General features: G+C 43.6%; 1 protein-coding gene across 2 annotated transcripts in view; it reads left to right on the top strand.

The window, feature by feature from the left end:
* deptor (DEP domain containing MTOR-interacting protein) overlaps positions 1-27,142 on the top strand; it is a 123,790-nt gene that overhangs the window by 42,086 nt on the left and 54,562 nt on the right. For both annotated transcript variants that reach the window (XM_063042425.1, XM_063042430.1), the window contains exons 3-4: positions 10,098-10,276; positions 14,028-14,151. In XM_063042425.1, coding sequence (XP_062898495.1) covers positions 10,098-10,276; positions 14,028-14,151 — 303 coding nt within the window. The remainder of the gene's footprint in view (positions 1-10,097; positions 10,277-14,027; positions 14,152-27,142) is intronic.

Genomic DNA, 27,142 nt, shown 5'->3' with positions numbered 1-27,142 from the left:
TCTCCTCTGGACCCTCTCCAATGCCAGCACATCTTTTCTAAGATGAGGAGCCCAAAACTGATCACAATCCTCAAGGTGAGGCCTCACCAGCACCTTATAAAGCCTCAGCATCACATCCTTGCTCTTATATTCTAGACCTCTTGAAATGAATGCTCACATTGCATTTGCTTTCCTCACCACTGACTCAACCTGCAAGTTAACCTTCAGGGTGTTCTGCACAAGGACTCTCAAGTCCCTCTGCATCTCAGATTCCTGGATTTTCTCCCCGTTTAGAAAATAGTCCACACATTTATTTCTACTACCAAAGTGCATGACCATGCATTTTCCAACATAGTATTTCATTTGCCACTTTCTTGCCCATTCTCCTAATCTGTCTAAGTCCTCCTGCAGCCTACCTGTTTCCTCAGCACTGCCTGCCCTTCCACCAGCCTTCAGATCATCTGCAAACTTGGCAACAAAGCCATCCATTCCATCATCTAAGTCATTTACATATAGCATATAAAGAAGCTGTCTCAACACTGTTTCTTGTGGAACACCACTAGCCATTGGCAGCCAACCAGAAAAAGATCCTTTTATTCCTACTCGCTGCCTCCTACCAATAGGCCAATGCTCTATAACCATGTTACTAGCTTTCCTGTAATACCATGGGCTCTTAACTTGGTAAGCAGTCTCATGTGTGGCACCTTGTCAAAGGCCTTCTGAAAGTCCAAATATACAACATCCACTGCATTCCTTTTATCTATCCTACTTGTAGTCTATATGACCATATAACCATATAACAATTACAGCACAGAAACAGGCCATCTCGGCTCTTCTAGTCCGTGCCGAACGCTTACTCTCACCTAGTCCCAACGACCTGCACTCAGCCCATAACCCTCCATTCCTTTCCTGTCCATATAGCTGTCCAATTTTACTTTAAATGACAACATCAAACCTGCCTCAAGCACTTCTGCTGGAAGCTCGTTCCACACAGCTACCACTCTCTGAGTAAAAAGTTCCCCCTCATGTTGCCCCCAAACTTTTGCCCTTTAACTCTCAACTCATGTCCTCTTGTTTGAATCTGCCCCACTCTCAATGGAAAATGCCTATCCACGTCAACGCTATCTATCCCCCTCATAATTTTAAACACCTCTATCAAGTCCCCCCTCAACCTTCTACGTTCCAAGGAATGAAGTCCCAACTTATTCAGCCTTTCTCTGTAACTTAGGAGATGAAACCCAGGTAACATTCTTGTAAATCTTCTCTGTACTCTCTCAATAATCGCCTCAAAGAATTCCAACAGGTTGGTCAGGCAAGATTTTCCCTGAAGGAAACCATGTTGACTTTGTCCTATCTTGTCCTATGCCACCAAGTACTCCATCACCTCATCCTTAACAATTGACTCCAACATCTTCCCAACCACTGAGGTCAGAATCAGAATCAGAATCAGGTTTATTATCACCGGCATGTGACGTGAAATTTGTTAACTTAGCAGCAGCAGTTCAAAACATAATCTGACAGGGAGAGAGAAAATAAATAAAATAATAAATTAAATAAATAAATTATGTATATGAATAGATTATTAAAAATGTGCAAAAACAAGAATACTGTATATTAAAAAAGTGAGGTGTCCAAAGCTTCAATGTCCATTCAGAAATCAGATGGCAGAGGGGAAGAAGCTGTTCCTGAATCACTGAGTGTGTGCCTTCAGGCTTCTGTACCTCCTACCTGATGGTAACAGTGAGAAAAGGGCATGCCCTGGGTGCTGGAGGTCCTTAATAATGGACGCTGCCTTTCTGAGACACCGCTTCCTAAAGATGTCCTGGGTACTTTGTAGGCTAGTGCCCAAGATGGAGCTGACTAGATTTACAACTTACTGCAGCTTCTTTCGGTCCTGTGCAGTAGCCCCTCCATAGCAGATAGTGATGCAGCCTGTCAGAACGCTCTCCATGATACAATTTTCTTAAAGAGTAGAGTGACATTTGTAATTTTCCAGTCCTCTGGCACCATGCCAGAGTCCGGTGATTTTTGAAAGATCATTACTAACGCATCCATGATCTCTAACGCTACCTCTTTCGGAACCCTAGGGTGCAGTTCATCTGGTCTGGGTGACTTATGTACCCTTAGGTCTTTCAGCTTTTTGAGCACCTTCTTCCTTGTAATTGTAACCACACTCACTTCTCTTCTTTCACACACTACAACATCTGGCACACTGCTAGTGTCTTCCACAGTGAAGACTGATGCCAAATACTCTCCTTGTCCCCCGTTATCATTTCTCCATCTTCATTTTCTAGTGGTCCTATAACCACTCTCATCTCTCTTTTATTTTCTTAACATACTTACAAAAGCTTTTACTATCTGCTTTGATATTGTTTGCTTGAAACAATATATCACATACATCGATACAGTGAAATGCATCCTTCACGTAATGACCAACACAGTTCAAGGATGCGTTAAGACAGTCCCGGAATTGTTGCTGTGCTTCCAGTCCCAACATACCTACAACTTAGTAATCCTAACCGTACATCTTTGGAATGTGGGAGAAAACCAGTCATGAGGAGAATGTACAAGCCCCTTATAGACAGTGCCAGGAATTGAACCCAGACTGCTGATGCTATAAATCATTGCTCTAACTGCTTCACTACTGTGCCAACCCATGCCATGTTATGCTTTAGATGTGATACTAGGTGATTGTCCAGCCATCAGCTTTGAAGTTGGGCGTTGAGTTGGGCATAACCCCCGCCCAGTTGGTCCAGTGATGCGGTTACCTATATCAGACACTGAAAAGCAATGAGAAATTATGAAAAATTACTAAACTTTTAGAAGGATAGTAAAGTTGAAAGAGAACACTTGTTTATTTGTCACATGTAGAGTGCTGTGCAAAGGTTCTGTGGACAGATGAGACAAAAGTTGAACTTTTTGGCGGAAATGCACATTGCAATGTTCGGAGGAAAAAGGGCACTGCACACCAATGCCAAAACCTCATCCAATGGTGAAGCATGGTGGAAGGACCTGGACAGCTTGCAATCACTGAGGGAACAATGAATTCAAAATTGTATCAAGACATTTTACAGGAGAATGTCAGGGTAGTGGTCCATCACCTGAAGCTTATTAGAAGTTGGATAATGCAACAAGACAATGATCCAAAACACAAGAGTAAATCAACAACAGAATAGTTTAAAAAGAAAAAAGAATTGTTTTGGAGGGGGTCAATCTGACCGTAACCCAATAGGAATGTGGGGAAGGACCTGAAGCAAGAGGTTCATGCAAGGAAGCCCAACAAGCCCAACAGTTGAAGTAGTTTAGTAAGAAGGAACGGCCTAAAATTCCTCCAAGCCGATTTGCAGGACTGATCAACAATTACCAGAAATGTGTGGTTGAAGTTATTGCTGTTCGGGGGTCACACCAGTTATTTAAAGCAAAGGTTCACCTACTTTTTCCAACAAATACATGTAATAGTGGATCAATTTCCTCAATAAATAAATGAACAAGTTTAATGTTTGTATGTTTAATGTAACTGGGTTCTCTTTATCTAGTTTTAGGACTTGCATGAAGATCTAATCATTTTAGATCATTTTAAAGGAGAAATATATAAAACTCTCCAGGGTTCACAAACTTTCTAGCACCGCTGTAGCTAGGGTGCAGAGTACTGTATTTGTCAATGTGGAGTAGGGAGAGTGAGCTTGTAAATCTGGTGGGAGCAAAGGATTTTGGGAATGGCGAGGCTGGAGGCTGTGGGAGGGGTGTGGGACAGGTGGCAGGGAAGGAGTGCTAGGGGTGGGGGTGGTGCAGGAGCAGACACACCCAGCCCTGAGACACCAGGCAAGGTCATTTGATTCTAAACAATTGGTTTATTGATTATTACAGAATGTCTCTCTGGTGCTTCCCACTCCCTTCCCTCTCCCTTCCCCTTTTCCCAACCATGATTCCCCTCTCCCTGCCCCCTTCCCACTCCCAGTCCACAATAGAGACCCATATCAGAATCAGGTTTATCATCACTCACAGATGTCATGAAATTTGATTTTTTTTTACCGCAGCAGTACAGGGCAGTATATAAAATTACTACAGTACTGTGCAAGAGTCTTAGGCAAGTTAGCTATATATGCCTAAATCTTTTTCACAGTAGTGTACATGGAAATATTGAAGCATACAGTGAAATGCGTTGTTTGCGTCAATGATGAGTGCATATCAAGGATCTTCTGGGTGTAACCCACAAGTGTCAACCATGCTTCCAGTACCAACGTAACTGTTACTGCGCCAACAACCCGGGTTCAATATCCACCACTGTCTGCAAGGAGTTTGTACGTTCTCCCCGTGAATGTGTGGGTTTCCTCCAGATGCTCTGATCTCCTCCCACAGTCCAAAGGTGTACCTGGTTAGTAGGTTAATTGGTCATCTGGGTGTAATTGGGCAGAACGGACTGATTGTGTCTGAAGGGCCTGACAGTTGAAAGAATAGCATGCACACGACCTAATAACCAACCCTCTCCAATACGTCTTTGGAACGTGGGAGTAAACCAGAGCACCTGGCGGAAACACATGCGGTAATACTACTTATAAAACTATATACCATGAACGTCACCTGCGAATCTGCTGCGGTCCTCTATTGTGCCTGGTGCTCCCGACGTGGCCTACTCTGCATTGATAATACCCGTCGTAAATTGGGAGACATCTTTCTTGAGCACCTCTGGTCCATTCACCAAAACCACTATTTCCCCGTTGTCAAACGTTTTAATTCCAATTCCCATTCCCATTCCAACACGACTGTCCATGGCGTCCTCTTGTGCCAAGATGAGGCCACCCTCAGGGCGGAGGAGCAACAGCTTACAATCCGTCTGGGTACCCTCCAACTTGATGGCGTGAAAATAGATTTCTCCTTCCGGTGAACAAGTTATAGCCCACCCCTTCCTCTATTTCCCACTCTGACATTTTACCTTTTCTCACCTGCCAATTACTTTCCCCTGGGTCCTCTCCTCCTTCCCTTTCTTCCATGGTCCACCCTCCTCTCCTATCAAATTCCTTCTTCTCTATCCCTTGACCTTTCCTACCCTCCTGGCTTCACCTATCACCTTCCAGCTGTCCTCTTTCCCCACCCCCCCCCCCACATTTTTATTCTGGCGTTTTCCCCCCTTTCTTAGTCCTGATGAAGGGTTTCTGCCTGAAATGTCAACTGTTTATTCTTTTCCATAGATGCTGCCTGGCCTGCTGAGTTCCTTCAGCATTTTGTGTGTGTTCCTTTAACCATGGGAAACGGTTGTAATAATTTTATGACAATTCCAGAATGTAAAATAAACCCGGAATAGTTTCCAATGGCAATGTAGGATGCAATTTGTGACTAAAATTGATTCCTTTTGAGGAGATGTGAGGGGATGGAAGGGTTAATCAGCTCATGAGAAATGATGGGAAAGGATGTTGGGTTATCGAAAATATTTGGTGAGAACAAGAGCTGGTCTTTGGGGACAATCACCTTCAAGGGGGCCTGAGGGAAGATCCGTGAAACGAGTGTCCTGGTATGAAGTTACTCTTTGTGCAGTAAAAATTGAAATTCAAATTACAGCCCGTCCAATTTGCAAGGTTTTGTGAAATGTCAAATAAAGTCACCCTTATATAGGCTGGAATGAATATAAAGTGCTCATTATGGAAATGGCACTCAACAGTGAGTAATGAATGCGAGATTGTGTTACGATCTTGGGATGTAAGGGAGGTACAACAGACAACTTTATCCATTGCACAAGAGATTCCGCAGACCCTGGAAATCCAAAGCAACACACTCACAAAATGCTGGAGGAACTCAGCAGGCCAGGCTGTATCAATGGAAAAGAGTTAATAGTCAGGACCCTTCATCAGGACTGGAAAGGGGGGGGCGGGAGAGTCAGAATAAGACGGTGGAGGTAGGGGGAGGAAGAAATACGATGTGGTGGGTGACAGGTGAAACCGGGAGAGGGGGAGGGGTTGAAGAGAAGATCTGTGGTTGATTAGTGAAAGAGATAAAGGAGGAATCTGTTGGGGGAGGGGCACCTGAGAGAGGTGATATGAGACAAGGACACAGGAACGGGGAATGGTGAAAGAGAGGATGGGGGTTTGGGGGGGGGAAGGTTGTGAGTAACTACCAGAAGTTTGAGAAATCATGTCATCAGGTTGGAGGCTTCCCGGATGGAATATAAAGTGTTACTCTGCCAGCCGGAGTGTGGCCCCATCGTGGCAGGAGAGGAGGACAGCCACGGACTGACATGTCGGAATGGGAACCAGTATTGAAATAAATGGCGACCGGGAGATCCTGCTTTTTGTGCCAGACTGTCCCTTGACCTCGCCCATTTCTGTCTGGAGATTGTTTTCGCTGTTGGAAGTTGCCGTCCATTTGATCTTGCTTCAAATTAGTTTATCAAGTTTTCAAGCAACGATTGGAACGGAGTGTATACTAACTGCCCCATCCTCTAACCTAAGCGGAGAATGGCTGTGTGTTACTTGGTTTAACATGGGGAGGCTGATGCACAGGCAGCGACCACGCAGTCATTGACAGATCAGGGTCAAGACTCAATGGTATGGAATGCAAGACTGGGGGCCCTTCACTGCCATTGTGATGTGTCATCATCCTCCACCAGCTCCACTGTCAAGGTCTTGATTGGATCACTCTTTGTTTGGAACCTCCCCCCTTGACCTTACCAGCAGGGGTGACCCTACCAGGATCTAATTTCCAGACTGCCGAGCTCTCGGGATCTGAGGAACACACAAGCCTCTTCAAGGTGATGATCCTCAAAGTAGTATCCTCTGACCCATCACCAGAGTGATGGGGCATTTGGTATACCGGTAGCTCCAGTGTGTAGAGAGACGGTGAGGAAGGATGGGTAGCTGATTGGGCAAAAGTGCAGTCAGTGGGATGAGTTAGAAATGCACGAAGTATCAGCGGCAAGGCTTATGAACTTGGGAACATTGGTCAATACATGGAATGGTGATTCCTGATCTGTTCTGGGATATAGCAAGCAAGACATTTAATTGCTTAAATAAACACCAAGTATCTTACTTCATGAAATGTTTGTAAATGATATGTAGCTTTCTAAACAGGACTACATTTTGTCAATTGCCTTTTGGGTAGTTTTGAAGTTGCAATTACTACAAATAATAAATTATTCATACACTCAATCTTTCTAATGTTTTAGAGTCATAGAAAAGTACAGCACAGAAACAGACTCTTTGGCCATCTAGTCCATGCTGAACCATTTCACCTGCCTACTCCCATCAACCTTCACTGGGACCATAGCCCTCCATATCCCTTGCATCCATGGACCTATCCAAACTTCTCTTAAACATTGAAATTGAGCTTGCATGCTCCACACTCTCGCCCCTCTGAATGAAGAAGTTTCCCCCATGTTCCCCTTAAACTTTTCATCTTTCACCCTTAATCCATGACCTCTAGTTGTATTCCCTCTAGTTTGTGGACCTCTGGTTGTACTAAATTGTTCCTAATTTTTCATTTATTACTGTTTATTTTTATCTATTCTATGCTTTTTGGATCATGAGAACCTCTGCCTAGATGGACTAAAGTTAACTTGTCTATATATTTATTTATTTATTGAGCTATAGTGTGGAGTAAACTTTTCCAGCCCTTTGAGCCACACTGCCCAGCAATCCCCCAATTTAACCCTAGCCTAATCGCAAGACCATTTACAGTGACCAGTTAATCTACTGACTGGCACATCTTTGGAAGGTGGGAGGAAACCGGAGCACCTGAAGGAAACCCATGCGATCACATGGAGAACGTATAAACTCCTTACAGACAGAGGTGGAAATTGGACTCAGTTCATCTGTATTGTAAAGCATTGTGCTAAGCACTACACTAACGTGCTTTTGTCAATATGAATACATGTTGCCCAATTCTAGTGTGTAGCTGTCTCTATCTGTTAGGATACATTTAAGAATCTTGAAAGCTGTACTCAATGTTATTTTTCCCCCAAAAGCAAACGTGGAGTTAGTTGCAGGAAAACAAAGCAAGTGTTCATATGTACATCGAAACATACAGTGAAATGTGTCATTTGTGTTAACCACCAACACAACCTCAGAATGTGCTGGGGGGGGCGCAGCCCGCAAGGGTCGCCACACGTTGCAGTGGCAACAAAGCGTGTCCACAATGCTCAGTAGAACAACGCACGTGTACGCGCACGCAGTCCTCAGGATAGGCCACCCAGTGGGGTCGCAGACTTGCTCTTATTTGGCCCCTGACTTCCCCAGTAATCTCAGGGCTTCAACCATCAGGCCTCGTCTTCCGGATCGAGCATTTGAGTGGGGATCTCGTTTATAGATGAAAGAATTTGAGCCTGGGGTTTCCACTTTCTACCCTGCTGCTAGTGCTTCAAGAGCAGAATTCTAGGTAGACTTGACTCTTACAAACTTGACTCTCTCTTACTCGAGTACTTGACAGTACTCCTTGGAGTCTGATTTGTCACCGGGGATTTCCCCACTATTTCTGGCTGGATGTTTCCTGATCTGATAAACTTTAATGAGTCTGCAAATTGCATCAAAATCTCTTGTCGCCCAGAGTCATTAATTGTATTTGCCTTGCCAGTATTCTCCTTGTGTACCTTCCCATATTACTTATGTGTTCCTTTTCCCATTTATTTAGCCTTTCTTTCTACTGATTTGAAACTTGCCCTCCTTCCCCAACTTGACTGTTTCCTTGCTCAACAATCATTTACGTGCAAGTAAAATGCTATCCTGCTGCATTCCCCCAAATGTTTCTCTGAATTCCCAGTGTTTGCTCAGTGTCAGCTAGATTTCAGTAAACTTAGAAATTAGTCAAATTCATGATTTGCTGCAACCTTTTTTTTGATGCCTTACTGCAATCTAAACATTATAGCCAACCAGCTGTTGGCAACCAGCTCCATTGATTCCTGAATAAATTGTAGAAAACTTTATTAAACATGACTTTATAGCCAAGGCAGACCTTGTTTCCTTTAAAACCTGTTTTTGTTTATTGTGGTAGCTCAGCCTCTGTCGTGCAGATTCTGCACACAGCCTTCTCTCTGAAATGGGAAGGAAGAATTCAAGTTTTTGTATTTAAATTTGCTGGGCTGTATAAGAGGGCAGCACCATAGTGTAGTAGTTAGTGTAGCACTTTACAACAGCCAGCTGGAAGGTTGTAGTTCGATTCCCACCGCTGTCTGTGAAGAGTTTGTTCGCTCTCTCCGTGACCCAATGGGTTTCCTCCGCGTGCTCCAGTTTCCTCCCAAACTGTACGGTTGGGGTTTGTGAGTTGTGGGCATACTTTGTTGGCGCTGAAAGCTTGGCGATACTTCCACCATCCTCGCCGATTAGATTTCATGCAAAATGACACTATGCTTTGAGTTTTCTTGCTGTGACTGTACGAGGGGTGATAAGTTCATAGCCTAAGATACAAGGAGTCAATCTTAGAAAACCTAGCACATTTATTTTTCAACATACTTAGTCCAGCAGTCGTGGAGCATACGGATCCCTTATTTGTAGAAGTGGTCCACAGCAGGGGTGATTTGTAACTTTGTGGCCTAAGGTACAAGGAGATGAGTTATTAACTTCAAACTTTCTGCATTATCACTCAAAGAATTGAACTGCACGTGCATGTAACGAGAGCGTCTTGGCCCTCCAGGTGGTCCAGAGCAGGGGTGATTGATAAGTTTGTGGCCTAAGGTAGAAGAAGATGAGTTATACAGCTCTTGTTACGTGCACGTGCAGTTCAACTCTTTGAGTGAAAATGCAAAAAGTTTGAAGTTAATAACTCATCTCCTCCTACCTTAGGCCACAAACTTATCAATCACCCCTGCTGTGGACCACTCCTGGAGGTCCAAGACGCCGACTTCTACAAAGAAGGGATCCGTATGCTCCACGACCGCTGGACTATGTGTGTAAATGTAGGAAAAATAAATGTGCTAGGTTTTCTAAAATTGACTCCTTCCACCGTAGGCCACGAACTTATCAATCACCCCTTGTTTTTGTTTAACTATCTCTAACTAATCCATTCGTACTGAATGAGCCAGAGAGGATCAGTTTATTTTCTCTTGTTCTATGATTTCTTTAGGTAGCTCTGGTGACTGCTCAGTCCAGAAAATATTGTTTAAAATCTTCATTAAACTGTTGCAATTCTGCTTTCAGGCTGCGACTTCACGAGGAAAAGATTATCAAGGATCGACGATATCACCTTCGAACTTATCCAAATTGTTTTGTTGCGAAGGAGTTAATTGATTGGCTTCTCGATCACAAAGATGCGACTGACAGGGAAACTGCAATCAAGTTGGTACAGAAGCTGCTAGATCACGGAGTGATCCATCATGGTAAGCTCACAAACGTTTAATCATTTTACTGGGTTCTTGTTACTTCGTTATTCATGGTGACCAGGTGGAAATGTGTCTGTACCAAAAAAGGTGTAAAGGTGCTCCTTCCTCTGCTAGCCTGCAGGTCATCCTAGGGCAAATTATAACACCTGTCCCCCGATCAGGGTCACGTGAAGCCACAGGAGGAGGTGGTGGATGGTCGTATGAGCAGCGGGTGCATGTCACAAGTCCTGGTTATGTGACCACTGATGCCAGGCAGACAATCACGGACGAGTATTGATAACGGCTGGGGTCACCGATCTTGTAAAGACACTGCCCAGAAGAAGGCAATGGCAAACCACTTCTGTAGAAAAAAAATGCCAAGAACAATCATGGTCGTGGAACAACCATGATCAACCACGTCATGCAACCCGTGTGACACTTCGGCTCGTTAGGAAAAGTGAAGCAGTGATGGAATGGAGTTACAGGGAGGTGGTCATCCCAAGGCTATAGGAGACAGATAATTGGGTGACTGTCAGGGGAGGGAAGGGAGAACGTCAGAGAGTTTAGAGCACCCCTGTGGCTGTCCCCCTCAACAATAAGTGCCCCATTTTGAGTACTGTTGGGTGGGGGACGCCCTACCTGGGAGAAGTAACAGCAGCTGTGCCTGTGTCACTGAGTCTGGTCCTGTGGCTCAGAAGGGTAGGGAACGGAAGAGGATGGGACAGATAGGCGATTCTGTGGATGTGAAAAGGAAAAACTGATGGTAATTTATCTCCCAGGTGCCAGGGTCTGAGATGTTGCTGAATGCGTCCACGAAATCCTAAAAAGGGAGGGTGAGCAACCAGAAGTCGTGGTACATATTGGTACCAACAACATAGGTAGTAAAAAGGAGGAGGTCCTGAAAAAAGAATACCGGGAATTAAGAAGGAAGCTGAAATGCAGGACCTTAAGGGTAGTAATCTCGGGATTGCTGCCTGTGCCACGCGACAATGAGTATAGGAATAGAAGAGGTGACAGGTAAATGCATGGCGGAAGAATTGGAGCAGGGGACAGAGGTTCAGATTTCTGGATAATTGGGACCTCTTCTGGGGCAGGTGGGACCTGTACAAAAGGAATGGGTTGCACTTGAATTCAAGGGGGACCAATATTCTTGTGGCAGGTTTATTAGAGCTTTTGGGAGCGATTTAAACTAATATGGCAGGGGGCTGGGAACCAGTATGATGGAGCTGAGAAAGAGCCAGCAGGTTTACAAGTAGATGATGGGTGTAACATGAATGTAAGGAAGGACAAGCCAATGACTGGGTACAAATGCAGACAGAGCAAAGCGTTCAATTGTACCACAGAGGCAAAATTCAAAAGGGTGAAGAATGCAGGGCTGAAGGTGCTGTATTTAAATGCACGTAGCATTCGGAATAAGGTGGACGAAATTATGGTGCAATTAGAGGTTGGTCGGTATGATGCTGTGGGTATCACTGAGTCGTGGCTGAAAGAAGACCATAGCTGGGAGGTTAACAACAAAGGATACACTTGGTATTGAAAGGCCAGTCAGGAAGGCATAGACAGTGGTGTGGTTGTGTTGGTAAGAGATGGAATTACATCTTTAGAAAGAGGCAGTATAGGGTCAGAGAATGTTGAATCTTTGTGGGTAGAGTTAAGAAACTGCAAGGGTAAAAACACCATTATGGGAATCATATAAACCTCCAAGTAGTAACCGAGATGTGGGGTTGAGATTGCTAAAGGAACTGGAAAAGGCATGTAAGAAGGGTAACGTCACAATTGTAATGGGGGACTTCAGTATGCAAGGGAATTAGGAAAATCAGGTTGCTGTCGGATCGCAAGAGAGAGAATTTGTTGAATGCGTATGAGATGGCTTTTTAGAGCAACTTGTGCTTGAGCCTTCTCAGTGAAAGGTATTGTGTAATAACCCAGATCTTATTAGTGAACTTAATGTAAAGGAACCTTTAGGAGGTAGTGATTGAATTCATACTGCAATTTGAGAGGGAGAAGCGTAAGTCACACTGGAATAAAGGGAATTACAGAGGCATGAGAGAGGAGCTTGCCCAGATGGATTGGAGGAAAATACTGGCGGGAATGACAGCAGAGCAGAGATGGCTGAAGTTTCTGGGAATAGTTCACAAGGCGCAGCATAGATATGCCCCACAGAGGAAGTTCTCAAATGGCAGGGATAGGCAACCATGGCTGACAAGAGAAGTTAAGGACTGCATAAAGGCCAAGGAAAGGGCATATCAAGTAGCAAAAGTGAGTGGGGAGTTGGATGATTGGGAAGCTTTTAAAATCCAACAAAAGGCAACTAAAAAGCGATAATGGAATTGATGACTTTGTGGCAAAGTTTGTGGATGATAGGAAGTTAAGGGGAGAGGTAGGTAGTGCTGAGGAAGTAATATGCTTGCAGCTGGACTTGGGCAAATTGGAAGAACGGACAAAAAAGTGGTAGATGGAATACAGTGTTGGGAAATGTATGATAATGAGATTCCCCCTCATTTTTCTGAATTTCAGTGAGTATAGGCCCAGTGCCATCAATTGGTCCTTATATGTAACCCTTTCGGTCCTGGAATCATTCTCATGAACTTCCTCTGAACACTCTCAAATGTCAGCATATCCTTTCTTAGATAATGGGCCCAATACTCCAAGTGAGCCCTTACCAGTATTGTATAAAGCCTCAACATTACATCCTTGCTTTTATATCCTCTCAAAATGAATGCTAACATCGCATGACCCTTCCTTACCACAGACTATCCCACTCATTTAACTTGCTGCCTGTTACGCCACTGTCCAAGGCAGCATGTGACAGCCCTCCACTTGTCTGGTCTTGGCCATCTTCTGATACCATCGTGCACAGGTATAGAAGGGTTCTTCATTTGCTATTTCCGTAACAGTTTTGTTTGGTTAGCTCTGAGCCGAACCCCAAAACATGGGGGACTAGTGGATCACTCTTAGTTTGGCCTCCACTCTTGGACCTGTTTGGCATGGGTGACCCTACTAAGAGCCAAAGCACAAGGCCCTGACTCCAGCCAGAATAGATCACTGGGTCATTCAGGCACTCACTGCCCATTATGCCACTGGCAGTTTAGTGCAGCAATGAAAGTTCTTCATCTCTGGCAGTGTGCATGGCTTCCTTCGTCACGTCTGTAGCTACCTCTTGGTTTTCACGACTGTCAGCTGTGCAAGTCCCAGGTGGAGACTCAGGAATATCATCACAATCAGATGTAGAAGGATTCTTCATTGCTGTTTCTGCAACAATTTTGTTTGACCAGTCAGGGTTGTTAACGCTGAGCTGAACTTCTAAACCTGGAGGATCGGTGGACCACTCTTAGTCTGGCCTCTACCCTTTGACCTGTTTGGTATGGGTGACCCTACCAAGAGCCGAAGCCTACGGCCCTGACTCCAGCCAGCATATCTCTCCAGGTCATTGAGGCACGCAAACCTCTAAATCCTACAAATTGTTGTGGAGGGTGCAAGTTTAAACTATTTTGAAATCATTATGGTAGAAACGAATACATTAGTTTTCTGATTTGTCATTAATTACACTCAAGTGGTCATTAATCGAGTACATGTTTTTGGTTAGTTTGAATGTGGATAAACTGCAGGGTTGATTGAAAATCTCCAGTACATTCACATGGTCTGTCAATTGTGTAAATACAACACTTTTTATGACCTCAAGCAAACCGTTCCTGTAACAGCCTGGCAGTACTGGCTCATTCTGTCTCCACAAAGTAGACCACTTCTTTTTTCTGTGCTTTCTTTTTAGTTTGCGATGAACACAAGGAATTTAAGGATGCCAAACTTTTCTACCGCTTCAGAAAAGACGATGGCACTTTCCCATTGGATAGTGACGTGAAGGTTTTCACCAAGGGCCAAAGGATATATGAAAAGTAGGTAAATTCTATTTGTTTTAATGTCTTCATCTTCAGCCTATTCCTTACTGGAGCATTGGCCGCTGACGTTGGCTCGCCGGAGTCCTCTGTCTTTCAACTTGTCCCAGGTGTGGCCTATTGAAGATCCTTCCTCTCCCAGGGAAGAGCTCTTTGGAGCTTCTGTTGGTGTTTCTGTAGCTCTGGGTTGTTACGGGATGGGGTCGCTAGCTCCACGCCCAATCCTCCATCAATCAGTTCCAAGCATGGGACTGTGCTTGACGGAGTTATTGTTGTAAGACGGAGAGACAATACAGTTGGCCCTCATCCGCGGGGGATTGGTTCCAGGACCCCCTGTGGATACCAAAAAAATGCGGATGCTCAAGTCCCGTATATAAAATGGCGTAGTATTTGCATGTAACCTATGTACATCCTCCCATACACTTTAAGTCATCTCTAGATTACTTATAACAGTGGTCCCCAACCTCCAGGCCGCGGACTGGTACATTGCCGCAACGAATGCAGGGGTGCAGCAGTGGCCGGAACACACCCAGCACATCTTTTAAGCCGAAATAAACAAGGTAATTAATTAGGTGCCGCCCGGCACGTAAATGTCGGCCCAGATCAGAGGATCTGATTAATCTTGAGCAGCACCTAATTAATTAGCTTGTTTATTTCAGCTATTTTCTTAAAGATGTGCTGGGTGTGTTCCAGCCACCGCTGCACCGCTGCATTCTTCGTGGCAATGTATCAGTCCGTGGCCCGGAGGTTGGGGACCACTGACTTAAAATACCTAATACAATGTAAATACTATGTAAAATAGTTATTATACTGTATTGTTTAGGGAATAATGACAAGAAAAAATGCTCAAACAACGAGCGCTGGAGAGAGAGCTTCTGGGTTTTCCCGATCCGCGGTTGGTTGAATCCGCGCATGCAAAAACCCGCGGGTAAGGAGGGTCGACTGTATATGTGAATTGTGGTAATCTTTATCGACTTAATAATGCAGGAAATGATGGTACAGGGGTCAAGTTGCTTCAATGCCAGCAGCCAGATCTTAATTACTGTTTTAAACGTTGCTACAAAGGTTATAAGTATTACATATCGACAGCCCTATATCCTACATGTTACTTTTACATTATTTGAGCTATCTTCTGGGAGTATCTACAGCAGGGATTCCACAGACTCCCTCTGTTATTAGCATAAAAAGAGGATGGGAACCCCTGATTGGAAGAAAGAAGTGAGAGAATATGTTAAAATTCAACTTTAAAGTAGATGGTGGAACACTAGTGTGCTGGGGACAATAGAGTGTTGTTTTCTTAACCCAGCCTCTGCAGTAGCAATCAAATCAAATCAGGTTTAATTATCATTCAAACCATACATTGGTACAGCTGAATGAGAGAGCATCCCTCTGGAGCCAAGGTGCAAGACATTCAAAGTAGCAAGCAAACAATTCCAAATAGCAAGTAACATTCAAAATAGCGAGTAACACAATTCAAAATTTCAAGCAAAGAAGCATACTCACTTGAGGAAAAAAAAACATATAGTCTAATACCCTGAGTGACAACGTCTGGCAATCGATGATACAGTCTCCCAGCAGTGCACAGGTGCACACAATCCAGCCCGTCCTTCCACCACTCGAACACAGGAAGGCAGCGCCAAAGGGAGACACCAGGCCCCAGCCGAGCTCAGTCATGCTGTAGCACTTCCATGCCACTCACCTGGTCTGCAGCAGCAGGCAAACCCAAGGCTTGAGGCCTAGTTCTTGCTGCACCTGAGGCTACATAGCTCCCATACCTTCTGTCCCTCCACCGACAAGGGTAACAGGGCTTCAGCGGCTTACAGTGCCTATAGAAAGTATTGACCCCCCCCCCCCGGAGGTTTTCGTGTTTTATTGTTTTACAGCATTGAATCACAGTGGCTTTTTATTGACTCCAATCAACAGAAAAAGACTCTTTCGGGTCAGAGTGAAAACAGATCTCCAAAAACTGATCAAAATTAATTACAAATATATAACACAAATTATTTGTTTGTTTAAGTATTCACTCCCTTTAATATGACACACCAAATCATCACTGGTGTAGCCGATTGGTTTTAGAAGTCACATAATTAGTTAAATGGAGATCACCTGTGTGCAGTCAAGGTGTTTTGAATTGATTGTAGTAAAAATACCCCTGTATCTGGAAGGTCCAACTTACCCCATCTTCTTCCAATGACTTCAGTCAATTTTAGGTTAATGACGTCCAAGGATCCTGATATGCCTAAGAGTCCATTGGTTCATCAATATTGTGAGGAAAATTATTGTGATATGCTAATCATTTAAACTGGTGGATCAAAGATAATTTAATAAAGAATATTGGTGTTACTGTTTTTGTGCCTGAATTACAGGTAACAATACAGAAACTTCTTGTGAACCATTTATCAATATATACAGCAGATTTGGTTGCCATCATTTTGTGCTTATAGTGGGAGGAGGAAATTTGTCCTTGCAAAGTTATAATTTGTTCAGCTTTTTTGGTTTTGATTAATCTTAAAGCAGGTCATTCTAGCAATGGTCAGGTTTGCTGTTGGAAGCTCTTCAAATTTTATTTCATATTCAAAGCAATGGTCTACATGTCCTCTGCTTATGGGTCCCTGAATGGGAATGAGTGGGTTCATCGTTCAGCCAAAAAAGGCTGTTAAGATTCAACTGTTTCAAGATATTGACCTTCCACTTAGCAAATCAGAAGCAAAGGGGCTGGCCAGGCTAAGAATAACAGGATTATGGCAAGACCTGAGGGGTAATAGACAAAAGGGGTGACCCCTTTACAGAATACATAAAACTGTTGGGTTGATGGGAGAAGGAAGTAAGACAAGAAGGGAAGGAATTGTATTGACTCGACTTAGAATTGGGCATACTATGCTTAATTATTCCCTGTATCTTGTTGAAAACATCACTCTGGGGTATGTAGTTTCTGTCATCATAATGAAACAGTTGACATACTTCCTCCCTTACCACCATTCAGGGCCCCAGACAGTCCTTCCAGGTGAGGTGACACTTCACCTGTGAGTCGGCTGGGGTGATATACTGCGTCCAGTGCTCCCGATGTGGCCTTCTATATATTGGCGAGACTCGACGCAGACTGGGAGATCGTTTCGCTGAACACCTACCCTCTGTCCGCCAGAAAAAGCAGGATCTCCCAATGGCCACACATTTTAATTCCACATCCCATTCCCATTCTGATATGTCTATCCACGGCCTCCTCTACTGTAAAGATGAAGCCACACTCAGGTTGGAGGAACAACACCTTATATTCCGTCTGGGTAGCCTCCAACCTGATGGCATGAACATTGACTTCTCTAACTTCCGTTAATGCCCTTCCTCCCCCTCATACCCCATCCGTTATTTATTTATATACACACATTCTTTCCTTCTCTCTCCTTTTTCTCCCTTTGTCCCTTTGACTATACCCCTTTCCCATCCTCTGAGTTCCCCCCTCCCCCTTTTCCTTCTCCCTGGGCCTCCCGTCCCATGGTCTTCTCAAATCCCCTTTGCCAATCACCTGTCCAGCTCTTGGCTCCATCCCTCCCCCTCCTGTCTTCTCCTATCATTTTGGATCTCCCCCTCCCCCTCCCACTTTCAAATCTCTTACTAGCTCTTCCTTCAGTTAGTCCTGACGAAGGGTCTCGGCCTGAAACATCGACTGTACCTCTTCTTAGAGATGCTGCCTGGCCTGCTGCGTTCACCAGCAACTTTTATGTGTGTAGCACATTCTTCTACAATGTTTGCGTATAAGGTTGAAAGAAAAAAAATGTAGGCTTCACAACTATCTTTGGGGGCTGATAGTTTACATTTAAAAACTTATGGAAGTGACATTAATTTAATTCACAATATTGTCTTTCATTATTTACAATCTATGGGGCATTTTGGGGTAATTTAGTTTTCATTCGATAAAGAACTAGTAGGGGTTTTATTTCCCAACTCTCTACACCACAATCCAGTCCGGTTGGTGGGTGTAATACACCTTTACGTCGGACTGCCAACCATCATTAAAACTCAGAAGAAGCTCCAACTGCTGATGAGTCAGTATCCTGGCAAAAACCACACCATGAAGACAAAAGAATGCCCCAGGCAACTTTGTGAAAGGTTATTGAAAAGCACAAGTCAGGAGATGGATGCAAGGAAATTTCCAAGTTACTGAATATTCCTTGAAGTACGGATAAGTCAAGAAATGGAAAGAGTATGGCACAGCTGTAAATCAGTCTAGAGCAGGCCGTCCTCAAAAACTGAGTGACCGTGCAGGAAAGGGACTAGAGGGGGAGACCACCAAGGAAACCTTTGACAACTCTGGAGGAGTTACCAACTTCAGTGGCTGAGATGGGAGAGGCTGCACATACAACAACTGTTGCCCAGGTGCTCCACCAGTCGCAGCTTTATGGAAGAATGGCAAAGAGAAGGCCTTTGTTTGAAAAAAAAAACTCGCATGATATCTTAGCTAGAGTTTGTGGGATACTCTAAAGTCAGCTGGAAGAAGGTTCTATGGTCTGATGAAACCAAAATTGATCTTGTTGGCCATGAGATTATAAACGCTATGTTTGGCGTTAGCCAAACACCGCACAACATCAAAAACACACCATCCCTACTCTGAGCACGGTGGTGGCTGCATCGTGCTGTGGGGATGCTTCACTGCAGCAGACCCTGGAAGGCTTGTGAAGGTAGAGGGTAAAGTTAATCTAAAATACAGGGAGATCCTGAAGGAAAACCTGATGCAGTCTGGTCTGCAAGAGAACTTGGGAGAAGATTTGCTTTCCGGCAAGATAATGACCGCATACATAAAGCGAAAGCTACACAGGAATAACTTAAAAACAACAAAGTTAATGTCCTGGAGCGGCCAAGTCAAAGTCCAGACCTCAATCCATAGAAACATAGAAAACCTACAGCACAATACAGGCCCTTTGGCTCACAATGCTGTGTTGAACATGTACTTTAGAAATTACCTCAGGTTACCCATAGCCCCCTATTTTTCTAAGCTCCATGTACCTATCCAGGAGTCTCTTAAAAGACCCTATTGTATCTGCCCTCACGACCATTGCCGGCAGCCCATTCCATGCACTCACCACTCTGTGTAAAAAAACTTACCCCTGACATCTCCTCTGTACCTACTTCCAAGCACCTTAAAACCGTGCCCTCTTGTGTTAGCCATTTCAGCCCTGGGAAAAAGCCTCTGACTATCCACACGATCAATGCCTCTCGGCATCTTATACACCTCTATCAGGTCACCTCCCATCCTCTACCGCTCCAAGGAGAAAAGGCCGAGTTCACTGAACGAATTCTCATAAGGCATGCTCCCCAATCCAGGCAACATCCTTGTAAATCTCCTCTGCACCCTTTCAATAGTTTGCACATCCTATTGAGAATTTGTGGCTGGACTTGAAAAGGGCTGTTGACTCATGATCCCCATGTAATCTGACAGAGCTTGAGCAGTTTTGAGCAGAATGGGGAAAATTGCAGTGTCCAGATGTGCAAAGCTGATAGAAACATATCCACACAGACTCAAGGCTGTAACTGCTGCCAGAGGTGCATCTGCTAAATACTGACCTGAAGGGGTGACTAATTATGCAATCAATTTTTTTGTGTTTAATAATTGGCATAAATTTAGACCAATTTGTAGAAATTTGTTTTCAGTTTGACAGGAAAGAGTCTTTTCTGTTGATCAGTGTCAAAAAAGCCAAATTAAATCCACTGTGATTCAGTGTTGTAAAACAATTAGACATGAAAACTTCCAATGGGGGTGATACTTTTTGTAGTCACTGTACATTATCAATGTCCAGCAGAGCCTTGCGATCGCAAGTGTAACGTCGGCAACAATCTCCCACGGTTACACTGCCCCAACTCTGATGCTTCTGAGTAACAGGCAGCAACATGGTCTGCAGCCAGGTCAGCTAATTCGCTCCCAAACCGACTCCTCCAACACACTGGCGGGCTGCTTCGATATCCTGACCGGCTCCTCTGTTATCCCGACCAGCTGCTCTGTTATCCCGACCGGTTCCTCCGACACACTGGTGGGCTGCTTCGATATCCTGACCGGCTCCTCTGTTATCCCGACCAGCTGCTCTGTTATCCCGACCGGTTCCTCCGACATACTGGTGGGCTGCTTCGATATCCTGACCGGCTCCTCTGTTATCCCGACCAGCTGCTCTGTTATCCCGACCGGCTCCTCCGACACACTGGTGGGCTGCTTCACTATCCTGACCGGCTCCTCTGTTATCCCGACCAGCTGCTCTGTTATCCTGACCAGCTCTTCCGACACACTGGCGGGCTGCTTCGCTACCCTGACCGGCTGCTCCGTCGACACCAGTCCAGCTACTCTGATCAACGAGCAGCTCGTTGATGGAGAAGCCCTGCAGTACCTGATGTTCTTGGAGTGGAAATTTCTTGTGATCATGAAAAAACAAGTTTTACAAAGGGAAAATCAGCTTTGGTAGGCCCCCGCGAGGCTGCTGAGTTTGCAAGTGCTGCCATCCAGAAGTACTTGCATTTCCTGAGCTGTTCAGTTGAATTAGTTTTGTGATTAGTTTTTTGAATTAGTTTTAGCATCCAAGTTACCTCTGCATTTCAGTGGGTCTAAGAGAAAGATTAAAGATGAGTTTTATTATATATCAAAACATACCATGAAATGCAGTGTTGTAATAATAGCTAATACAGTCTGAGGATTGTGCCGGGGGCAGCCCGCGAGTATGAAGCCAGGGAGATGTAGAGGAACCTTTGGCAAGTTGGTGAAGGCAGTGCGATGGAAGGTAAAGCTAAAACAGCTGAGAAGAATTCCCTGACTGAGTGCGGAAAAAAAAGTTCAAAGTACATTTATCATCAAAGAATGCACACTATATACACCCTTGAGAATTGTCTCCTTACAGGCGGCCACAAAACAAAGAAACCCAAAAGGACCCATGAAGGAAAATGTCGAACACCCAATGTGTAGAGAGAAAAAAAGCAAATCGTGCAAACAATAAAAGTAAGCAAATGGCATTCAGAAGTGAAGTTGACCAAAGTGAGACTGTCCGTAGACACCAAGCCACACCCTCAGTTCAGTGCAGAGCTGAGTAAGTGTCGAAGAGCAGCGAGCTGAACTAGTCCATCCCTCACCCCTGGCCCCGACGCTCTGACCTTTTCAATCCAGACCACCATTTAACTCATCCAAACATTGGGTTGTTCCTCGCTGTTGGACCAGGCCTTGCCGCTCCGATATGGGCCTGTCTTTGAGTGAGGAAAGAGCTGAGGTTTGAGCGCCGGGCTGAATTGGAAATACAAGAACATCTGGGTCTTTATACAGTTAGGCCACAGATAGAATACTGAAGAATGCCCATTGAGTCACTGTCAAAGGAAGTTTGTGATTGGATGAGAGTCCATATAAAAAATGGAATTGTAAAGATGTTGCCAAGTTGAGAGGTTTTGTCTCTGATGATTGGGTAGGCCAGAATTTATTTCTTTGGAACAGATGGGATTTAGTTAAAATAGATCACAAAAATAAATTTATTATCAAAGTATGTGTATGTCACTACAGTGGCTTTGCTTTGGGCCCTCTTCCTTTTTTTGTTATTTTGAAACTGTAAAAGATGGAAATAAAACAAGTTTTCTTGCTTAAAATATTAAAGAAATGTGTCATCTTTAACTTTATACCTTTTGGAAATCAGTTCATCTTTTACTGGCTTAGCTGTTCACAGTAACAGAAATTTTGACAAAGGGTGCCCAAACTTTTGCTTGCCACTGTGTATATATAATCCTGAGATTCATTTTCTTGAAGGCGTTCAAAGAAACACAATAGAATCAATGAGAACCCACACACAAGACTGACAAAAGACTGTGCAAAAGACAAATTGTGGAAATTCTAAGGAAAAATAATCAAACAAAATAATAATAAATCAATAAGCAATAAATATCGATAACATGAGATGAAGAGTCCTTGAAAGTAAGTCCAAAGGTTGTGGGAACAGTTCAGTATTGGGCTGAGTGAAGTTTTTCCATCTGGTTCAGGAGCCTGATGGTTGAGGGTTAATAGCTGTTTTTGAATCTGGTGGTGTGGGTCCTGTGGCTCCTGTACCTCTTTCCTGATGGCAGCAGCGAGAAGACAGCATGGTCTGGGTGGTGGGGGTTTCTGATGATGGATACTACTTTCCTGTGACAATGCTCCGTGTAGATGTGCTCAGTCATGGGGAGGGTTTTACCTGTGAGGGACAGAGCCGTAACCACTACTTTTTGTAGGATTTTCCATTCAAGGGCATTGTCATTTCCATATCCCTCTGAATCCCATTTCTTCTACCTGTAACCTTTCAAGAACCTATCATTCTCAGTTTTAAATATACCCAATGACCTAGCCTCCTCAGCTGTCTGTGCAATAAATTCCACAGATTTGCCACCCTCTGGCCTCGTCTCTGTTCTAAAGGGACATTCTTCTATTCTGATGCTGTGCCCTCTGGTCCTCGACTTCCCTCACTATTGGAAACAACCTCTCCTCATCCACTCTCTGTAATACTTGATAGGTTTCAATGAGATGCCCTTAACCGACAGTTGGTTGAAAGTAATTTAAATAACACTGGACAACAAATATTTTGCTTCCTGAATAATTTGGGTGTATCTTATGGATTTTGGGCTGTTGATCATGAAAATCACCATGAAATTTACCTATCACACTCCTTTTTTTTAAAATTGACTAGATTTGTTATTTCTATTCATAATACATGTCTATTAAAATGTTGCTCACAATGTAAGCTGAAAAGTTTTCTATCTTGTCCAGACATGCCTGGGCGTGTTTAGGCAGGGCGGATGCTGCATGACAGGACAGGTTTTAAAAAGGCTATAAAAGCACCATGCACACACTGTTCTATGTGTTGTGCTTACATGTTTATCAGTTTGCGATCGCATTGATGTGCATGTACTTATTATAATAAAGCAATTGTATTTTCAGCAGTATTTGTGATAGCAAAATGTTTCACCAATATTGCAATAGCAGCAATACCTCCTTTATATTTGGGGCGAGTAGACACTTAAATCTCAAAGATGGAGCATGACTCATGGAGCATAAGAAAGCCTATGAGCTCAACTTTGTGTGTAAAGTTGGTGACCTAGACAAAGCTTGGGCTCCTTACATTTGTTGCATAACATGTGCTGCCGATCTCAGAGCTTGGCTCAGAGGTACTCGGAAGTCAATGATATTTGCTGTCCCGATGATATAGAAAGAGTCGAATGATCATGTGATGGACAGCTACTTCTGTCTGATCAGTATGTCTGGATTCTCTGTGAAAAATAAGAAATCCATTCAGTACCCCAGTCTTCCTTTAGCCATGAGACCTGCGGCGCATGATGATAGCCTTCCAGTACTGAAGCCACCAGAGACATGGAGTCTAGAGGAGGCAGACGAAGATGCCGTGAATTACGAGCCAGGAGTGGAGAAGAACACTGATACTGATACAGATTTTGAACCCCTTATGTTGAGTGAATCTCATCTGATAACTCAGTCTGAGTTAAATAGCGTGGTCAGAGACTTGGGTTTGCCAAAGGCAAAAGCAGAATTACTGGGTTCAAGACTACAAAGAGGGTATTTGCTGTCATCAGGCACAAGAATTTCAGTGAAAGGTTTTGATATTTAAGACAAGTGTTACCCAGAATAACTAATTAAGGAAGACATTTTTGTTGATCCACAAATCAAAGAGGTCATCAAAGACAGGCAATTTGAAGAACTTGTAGTGGGATCGGAGAAAATCACATGGATGGCATTCAAGTATGTTATTGAAAGTTTTCTTGGCAACCACAGAGCACCAAACTATGTGCAGCTGGTTGACAACATGCTTCAAGCATTCAAAACCATGAAGTATAAAATGTCACTAAAGATTCATTTTTTACATTCCCATTTAGACTTCCTCCCTGCAAATCTTGTTGCTGTCAGTGACAAGCATGGTGAAAGATTTCACCAGGATATTGCAGTAATGGAGAAATGGTATCAGGGCAACTGGAATCTACCAATGCTGGCAAGAAGCCTCAGACACTGAGTACAAATGAAAAGAGTTAACAAAACACTTTTAGCTTGGTTAAACTATTGCAGAGGATCACTGCTATTATGCAGTTAAACACATTATATTAAACAATAGAACCATAGAACACTACAGCACAGAAAACAGGCCATTCGGCCCTTCTAGTCTGTACCAAAATTTATTCCGCTAGGCCCATTGACCTGCATCCAGTCCATAACCCTCCAGACCTCTCCCATCCATGTAGCTATCCAATTTATTCTTAGAACTTAAGAGTGATTTACCACGTCAGATGGCTGCTCATTCCACACTCCCACCATTCTCTGAGTGAAGAAGTTCCCCCTAAACCTTTCCCTTTTCACCCTAAAGCCATGTCCTCTCATATTTATCTCTCCTAATCTAAGTGGAAAGAGCCTATTCACATTTACTCTCTCCATATCCCTCAAAATTTTGTAAACCTTTATCAAATCTCCCCTCATTCTTCTAAGCTCCAAGGAACAAAATATAAGTTCTTGCTTCTCCAAATTCCTACGTTCTACAAGTAATCTGAAATTGTATTTGTGTTCAGCTTCAGGTGGTCTATCATAGCCAAAAAACAAAATTGAGGAAGCAACACTTTTGGAGAAAAGTGTTATGCTTGGAGAAAAGTGTTAAGTGAAATGCTAACCAGTGTAATCTTTCTGAAATGGTGAAATGAAAAAGACACCTTTAAATTCCAGTCATGATGAAGGGTCTCAGCCTCAAACATCTGCTGCTCATTTCCCTCCATAGATGCTGCCTGAGTTCCTCTGGGATTTTGTGTGTCTAGTTGCAGCTTTCCAGCATCTGCAGTGGCAGTCTCTTTTGTATCTATATTCAAGGTTTTAGATGTGTTCGAAAAGAAGTGGAGTTTTTCTTCAACGTAGAAACACAATTGATCCAGTGGCTTCCTAATTACGTAATGAGTTCTGATTACGACAGGGCTACTGCACGGGATCGAAGTAAGCTGCAGAAATTTGAAAAATTTGTTAGCTCGATCATGAGTACTAGCCTCCATAGTATCCAAGACATCTTCAAGTAGTGGAACTTCAGGGGGGTGGCGTCCATCATTAAGGACCCTTGTCACCGAGGACATGCCCTCTTCTCACTGTTACCATCAGAAAAGAGGTACAGAAGCCTTAAGGCACACACTCAGCGATTCAAGAACAGCTTCTTCCCCTCTGCCAGCCGATTCCTAAATGAACATTGAACCCATGAGCACTATCTCATTAGTTTTTAAAATTTATTTCTGTTTTTGCACTACTTCATTTCAATTTAACTATTTAATATACACGTACTTACTGTATGTACTGCTCATCTAGGAGAAGGAAAACTCTGATCTCAAACCTCAGTTGCCTTGCGGCTATGCCCACTCATGGGGAAGGCTTCAGGAGTAAACCCCGAGGGGAAAAATCCAGAGTTGCAGCCCCTAAGGCAGTTCTGCGTTGAGTTCAACGCTGACTGGCAACTCCTGTGACGCTGCTAGTACCAAACTGTATCGGTTTCTCCTGTGGGTTCATCAGACGCATACAGAGGGGGAGCCTGATGCAAGGGCAACAGCTTCCCTCTCCATATCGTACTGCCCAGCGTTGTATATCTCGACAGCTAGGACACCTTATCTTTGGTCACTCTGACCGACAGAGACCCTCAATATACTTACTGTAATTCAGTTTTTTCCTATATTTATCATGAGCTGCTTTGTACTGCCTCCACAAAGTTAACAAATTTCACAACAAATGCTGGTGATATTAAATCAGATTTTGATTCAGTGAACTGTGCATGTCACACATACATTTATTCATCATGTGTACATCAAAACATACAGTGGAATTCATCGTTTGAGTTAACAATACAACCAAAGATGTGCTGGGGGCAGCTGCAAGAGTTGCTACATATTCCAGCGTCAACATAGCATGTCCACAATGTTCATCAGAACACAACAAGTAACAAAACAACAAAACTAGATGCTTTCCTCCATACACACGGTATTCAACCAATATGTGTTTATTGATTAACTTGGGCAATGGAGACTCTTGAATAAAAGGATTAACTTATAAAGAGCATTTAATGACTGTGCGATGTTTTTCTGTAGTGGGGGAGTCTTGGAGCCGAGGGCACTGTGTCAGAATAGAGGTATGTCCATTGGGAACAGGGATGAGGAAGAATTTCTTCAGCCAGAGGGTAGTGACAATGAATCTGTGGGTACACAGTGGCATACAGTTGCAAGAAAATGTTTATGAACCGTTTGCAATTACCCATTTTTCTGCATTAATTACTCAAAAAATCAGGTCTGATCTTCATCTAAGTCACAATAATGGGCATAAAAAATAACACACAAACAATTGTATTTTTCATGTCTTTATTGAAATTATTGTTTCACTATTCACAGTCCAGGCTGGAAGAAGTATGTGAACCCTTGCACTTAATAACTGGTAGAAACTTCTTTAGCAGAAATAACCTCTGCCGAGTGTTTCCTGTAGTTGCTGATCAGACTTGCACAACACCATTCCTCCATACAAAACTCTTTCAGTTCATCAATATTTCTGGGATACCATGCATGAACAGCTCTTTTCAGGTCATGCTACAGCATCTCAATTGGGTTAAGGTCTGGACTCTGACTTGGCCATTCTAAAACACATCTGTTTTTTCTTTTTAAACTATTCTGTTGTTGATGTACTCTTGTATTTTGGATCATTGTCTTGTTGCATCATCCAACTTCTATTGAACTTCAGGTGATGAACCGCTACTCTGACATTCTCCTGTAAAATGTCTTGATTCAATTTTGAATCTGTGGCTCCCTCAAGCTGCCGTGAGGCAGCATGTTCTCCCAAATCATGATGCTTTTTCCACCATGCTTCACAGTTGGGATTGAGGTTTTGGTGTAGGTGTGCAGTGCCCTTTTTCCTCCAAAAATGGCACTGTGCATTTCTGCCAAAAAGTTCAACTTTTGTCTCATCTGCCCACAGAACATTGTCCCTGGAGCATTGTGGAAC

This window comes from Mobula hypostoma, chromosome 1, assembly GCF_963921235.1.
Source record: "Mobula hypostoma chromosome 1, sMobHyp1.1, whole genome shotgun sequence".
NCBI classification, from domain to species: domain Eukaryota; kingdom Metazoa; phylum Chordata; class Chondrichthyes; order Myliobatiformes; family Myliobatidae; genus Mobula; species Mobula hypostoma.
Note: the sequence above shows the minus strand (reverse complement) of the source record. Positions and strands in the feature narration are given on the sequence as shown.